Source organism: Crocodylus siamensis, chromosome 6 (assembly GCF_052110815.1).
Source record: "Crocodylus siamensis isolate JL-2025a chromosome 6, ASM5211081v1, whole genome shotgun sequence".
Lineage (NCBI taxonomy): Eukaryota > Metazoa > Chordata > Crocodylia > Crocodylidae > Crocodylus > Crocodylus siamensis.
The window spans coordinates 48,743,263-48,749,028 of record NC_143400.1 but is presented as its reverse complement, the minus strand read 5'-3'; the positions used below and the strand labels follow the sequence as shown (position 1 = coordinate 48,749,028).

The 5,766-nt window shown below is 41.3% G+C and overlaps 1 protein-coding gene across 1 annotated transcript; it reads right to left on the bottom strand.

Moving 5' to 3' along the window:
* Nucleotides 1–992: 992 nt before the first annotated feature.
* LOC149862759 (olfactory receptor 11L1-like) lies at nt 993–1,961 on the bottom strand. Its single transcript, XM_090054097.1, has one exon. The coding sequence runs from the start codon at nt 1,959–1,961 to the stop codon at nt 993–995; it is 969 nt and encodes a 322-aa protein (XP_089910223.1).
* Between the last annotated feature and the right edge of the window lie 3,805 nt (nt 1,962–5,766).

The following is a 5,766-nucleotide window of genomic DNA, read 5'->3' as shown; positions in this document are numbered from 1 at the left end:
GCAGAGCCCCCAGAAAAATCAGTGAAGGTATTCCAGGGAAGGAAAAGAGAAGGTGAAGTCCCAGTGGAACTGGTGCAGCTTTTGGATTCAAATACCAGAAAATAAAATTAAGCTTGGGTAATGGGTTTAGCAGGAAAACAACAATGTTTCAAGAGAGAACACTTGGTTTGTTAATGGGTAAACAATGGATCAAGGGAGTGTACCAAAGTTGTTTTTTTAAGCTGGACAATGGGAGCTGATAATGCTTGGCTATGGGCAGTGTTACCCTGAGGGATATCACAATGCAGACAGGAAGATTCAGTGTTTTGGGTACCAATAAAGGAGTCAACACTAGAATTGGTCTGATAAATGCTAAACTGGGTGTGTGCAGACATGGCTTGATTAGCAGTTGGAGCAGGGATCCCCCATCGTGTAGTGCTCTCCTGCGTCTCTGGTCCCAGAGTTCAGTGAGATCCCTGCCTTGGAATTTCTGTTCTCCATTCTGAATGCTAATGGAAGCACGTCCCTTTCCCAACTCAGGCAAATGGGACTAGGAGAGTTGCCTTCATCCTGTCACCCTTGTCCCGTGGGATTTAGGTGCGTCTCTCACTGCATCTTCATTGCCTTTGGAAGACCTTCTCCTGATCATTGCTGGTTCAGGCAGAGGTGGGGGTGGGAAGGGGGAGAGTCGAGAGTCCTTTGTGGGTCAGACAGGCTGGGTGTTGCACCAGGGCTCCCCAGGAACACAGAGCTGACAGGTTACACTTTCCACAAGAGTCTTCCTACTCATAAATGTGTTCTCATCTTTCTACATCTCTTCTCAAGTCACTATGAGGCCAGTGAGGCCAGTTATTTCCAAACTCCCTTTCAGAGCCTTAGCTTAACTTGCATGGCTTAGCATAACAAAAAGCTCTATAAGTTTATTCCCCTTCAAAATTATGTGAACAGCCAGCAATGCAAATCATGTAAATATGCCAGATGTGGGTCGGCCTCAGAGACTGATCTCCATCTCATTAGATTTTACTACCTAACAACTCACAAAAGCCACACTTTTTATAGAGAGCTCTTCTCAGAGCTTCCTTTACCTCTTTGTTTCTGAGGCTATATATGAGGGGGTTGACCATGGGAGTCAAAATAGTATAGAAGAGTGAGAACATCTCATGTAATCCCTTTGAAAGGTGTATGGTTGGAACCATGTATACAATTAGTAACGATCCATAAAACATTGTGATGACAGCAAGGTGTGAGGAGCAGGTTGAGAAGGCCTTTTGCCTTCCAGCAGTAGAAGGGATTCTTAGGATGGTGGTGATGATGCAAACATAGGATGTAAGGGTTGATAGAAATGTGAAGAGGGACACAAGAGAACATAGCGGGTACATGATTAGCTCTAGGAGCTTGGTGTCAGTGCAAGCAATTTTTATGATGGGTGCAAAATCACAAAAGAAATGGTCAATTTCATTGGAGCTGCAGAACTGTAGTTGAGATATTAATATGAATGCTATGGTGCTGCTCAGAAATCCACATGTCCAGGAACAAGCTACCAGTTGGATGCAGACCCTGACATTCATAAGACTGGCATACTGGAGTGGATTGCATATTGCTAAATATCGGTCATAAGACATCGCTGCTAGGAGGTAGCATTCTGTTGCTCCTAGGGCACCAAAGCAATAAAATTGTGTGATACAGCCACTAACAGAAATGGTTCCGCTCCCAGTCAGGAGGCCAGTTAACATCTTGGGCAAGATTGTAGATGTGTAGAACATCTCCAAGCACGATAAGTTTCCTAGAAAGAAGTACATGGGGCTGTGAAGGTGTTGATCAGCGACAACCAGTGCCAGAATTAGGATGTTCCCAGCTACAGTTGCAATGTAGATCACTAGAAACAGCAGGAAGAGGGGAATGCGCAGTTCAAACAGATCCCCAAATCCCAAGAGGATGAATTCCATGATGGTTGTTTGATTTCTCCAATCAGACTTGGACATTATTTTTATCTAGGAAAGTTAAGCAAATAGATCAATTGAAATTAAGAAACGAAAACTCAGAATATAATTCAATTGAATTTGTACACCAGTGAAATTTACTGCACTCTTCAACCTATATTCAATTTATTGAATATAATTTTGAGCTGAAATTTCATAAGTTTAATTTCAGAAGTCCCCACACCTCACTACCTGCTTTTGTGTTCTTTATTCATGACAACATACTAACCAGCAGAGTGACTTGGATTTGGGACAATTGTGCTACTTTATTTCAGATGTGGATACATGCCTCCTATAATAAGAGTTCAAAGAAAATGTGAGTCTATGTGGAAACACATTGTGTATTTATAAAAGTAGCCCATGCTTTCAATGTTGTGTTCCTGATGAGGGGAAGACAGAGTTTCCTGTCAAGATGTGTGGTTATTTTTCCTTACGAGTGGGATATTTCCGCAGCATGGCACCAAAGGTTAACATTCAACACTTCCATAATAATCAGTTTTCCAAAGTACCTAAAGATCATATTATAGGACCTTACATTTCAGAGAAAATTAGGCACCTAAATACCTTTATGAACCTGGTTCTGTTGCTCCTAGAGCACCAAAACCTACAAGCTTTATGCCCCTACAAGCCCAACTACCACCGGTAGGAGCATATTCAGCCTGATCATCATTCGAGGGCACCAGTAAGGTGTTCCGCTGCCCAAAAAACGGGGTTCTGCTCAAGCAGGATAATTCAACTCACTGAAATCAAACACCTGTAATACCTACCTAGTTAATAGCATGACTTAAATGCATATAAAAAAACGCTGCTGACTTGCACAGGAAAGTAGAGAAGCTGCTAGGTTAACAAAAATGATTGGAACCATCCACTTGTGTTCGACTTCCCTCTTAACAGCATACTTCTGATGACGGCTAACTATTAACAGAAATTCCATTAACACCCATCCACACAGTTTACTAACAAGTCACTCTGAGGTGAGTCTTTACCACTCCCTTTCCTGCTCCCTCTTTTCTGAACCTTTTTTAAAGAACTTTGTATGAGTCTTTCAGGACTTATGAAGTATCAAATCTGTTTCCAGTTTGTTTTGGATAGGAAGGTTTTCCTCCAAGTTCTGATAGACTCGAGTCCTCATACAAGAATCCAGTTCTCTCTTTTGAGCAGCGTTTGCAGTCAGAAGTGTCACCAGCCTTAATGCTACATGGAACACTTGCTTTTATCCTAGGTTTCGTTCACTTGCAGTATTGGGTTCTTTGGTTCTGCACATGGTACAAAGCCAAGCAGCTACAGACCCCTGAATCTATTTTCTACATTCTGGATGATCGTATTTGCGTTTATGTTTGTAGGCACATTTCTTCGCATATGGACATGGTTGATTCTTATAGTCTAGCACACTTGATTTTTTCCTAAGTTGACTGTCCAGTTTGGGGCCATGATGACCAAGAGGAGCATCAGGAAACATAAACTTATTTATTAAGAGCTTTCCAAATGCAACAGAACATTTTAGGTAGCATTGCTTTCCACATCAACTACTGCCTGCCTGTTCACTTGCTCTCTCTCCCTTAGCAGTGTCTTTGCCAATGGAAAAGTTTACCTTTTGAGATGGATTTTTCTGGCCACATTCTTTCACACTAACTACATGAAAAACCCTTTTGGGTGTAATCAGCTCTGCACCCTGTGCCTTCACAATTTGTGCTGTCCTGCACATTTGTAGTCTTATCTAGGGTTATGTCTCCCCCACAAAGTAGCCTTTATTGTAATTCACTGTCTGCAGTGACACAAATAATCTAATCAGAGCGTATCTCAAGTTTCCAAAAGCACAGTTCTTACTCAGTCTCCTTAGTTCTGTAATATCCTGGTCTAAACTTACTCCTGTTGTTTTTTGCACACAAAATGGTGTTTTTCAAGGGTCTCATTCCTGTTTTGGTATGCAGTACTCCGCAAATTTACACACTATACCACTTAAATCCTCAGCCTTCTTGCACATTGTGGGAAGAAGCCCTGGATGTTCTTAACAACTACAGATATGTATAAGACTTAAATATGAATTTTTTCTTCACTTTCCTCTCCTGCCCCTAGAGTTGTTAGTTACTGCTTGAATCATTATCTAAATGCCCTTTTTTTTGCTATACTGACAAATACCAGGGGGCAGGTGAAAGTGGCAACAATTCCACAGCTGATTAAGAAAAAAGACAAACTCTGGTAATGCAGGCAGAATACTTATATAGGCCTTTGTGCCTCCGTGTGGCTGTGTGGTTCCACTTGCTCTCAGGTTCCAACTTCTTCTTCTATTTGAATCTCAAATTATTTCACATTCTTTCTCATGCATTACTTCTGACACCAGGTTATGTCCATCAGGTTCAACAGACAGTCATGCATGAACAATAACTAAACAACCTTTATAGTGGAGCAGTAAGCAAATTTCTGCAGTCTCCTTGTTTCTAACTAGCTACTCTGTAACTGAAAAACCAAATCACAAATCCTGTTTTCTTCAGTCTTCTAATTTAAGGAGCACATCTAGATTATAACCTCTAGCAGCACATGACCTTTCCATAAACTTGTTTTTCATGAGCTTGGAATGTGCCTAAGAGAAGAGGTGAAAGAGAACTTAAAATGGATACTTATTCCTTCACTGTATCAGGTTAACTATGGTTACTTTAAAAACCAATTATGCTATACCTACCTGTAAGACAAGTATACTTGAACCTTGAAATTCAGATTTTCCTCCTTGCCTCTGATTCTCACAGCCACAAAGATTTTTTTTTCTATCCCAGACTTCTTCATTTGCCTCAGAACTGTAAACAAGGAGATCATCATAATCCTTGCTTCATTCTCCTGTTCATTGTTCCTTCTTTTACATTTGCTGCCAGAATTGTTCACATCTCTTCTATTTCATTAGTTGTCACTTTTGGTGATGGGCACGTCAAATGTCTTGGAAAGGAAAGTGGTCTGAGTATTTATTTGCTTGGTAGAAGAACCAATTCTGTTAAAATGATGCTGATTTGCCCCATGGTACCACTCTAACTGGAACAGCAACAAGAAAAACAAAACAACTAACCTCAAAGGAAAAAAAAAGATGGAGATCTCCAACCTCAAGGTACAAGTAATGGTGAGTTAAACACCAGAAATTTTAAGGCAGAAACAATGATGAAAAAATGTCTATCTTATAAAGAATCTCTTTTGTTCATAATTTTTGTTTGGTTTTTTGGCCTAGTACCTTATGAATTTCATTTTCTGTTAACTTCATATGGTATTTCTCCCAAAGCAATCTTTAGGATGATTTTCAGCTTTTGTTCTGCAAGAGAAACTTCTTGCCTAAGTGGAGACACTACACAAAGCTCAGGCAGAGGCATGAAGGTCTTTCAGTATTGAATGCTTCTGTATTAGTGAATCAAGCAGTGCCGGCCTTAAGGGCGGGTGATGTGAGTGACTGGCCAAAGTGCCGTGGTCAGGGCGTGCCACACATGCACATGCACACATACATCTGAGCAGTCCTGTTCACAGCAACACTCTCCCCTAGGCCTGTGCGAATCAGCAGCGATCCAATCTGGCTTCAGATCCAGCCTCTTTGGATGACTGTGATCCGACCTGGAGCTCCAGACTGGGTTTGTGCCTCAATCCAGTCAACGTGGCTCCAAAGCTTTGGAGCCGCCTCGGAGATCCGGTCATAGGGTATAATGTGGAATAAATGAAATATCTATAACGTTGTTGTTTTTTGTCTGATTTGGATGAACATTACCGAGATGGTAGCCTCTGCTGAGAGCATGAAACCTGCCAGGTTTCAAGAATATCGGTGCAGGGATTTGGGGGG

What these genes read in the sequence shown, in the direction of transcription:
- LOC149862759 (XM_090054097.1), bottom strand. Translation starts at nt 1,961, where the DNA reads ATGTCCAAGTCTGATTGGAGAAATCAAACAACCATCATGGAATTCATC.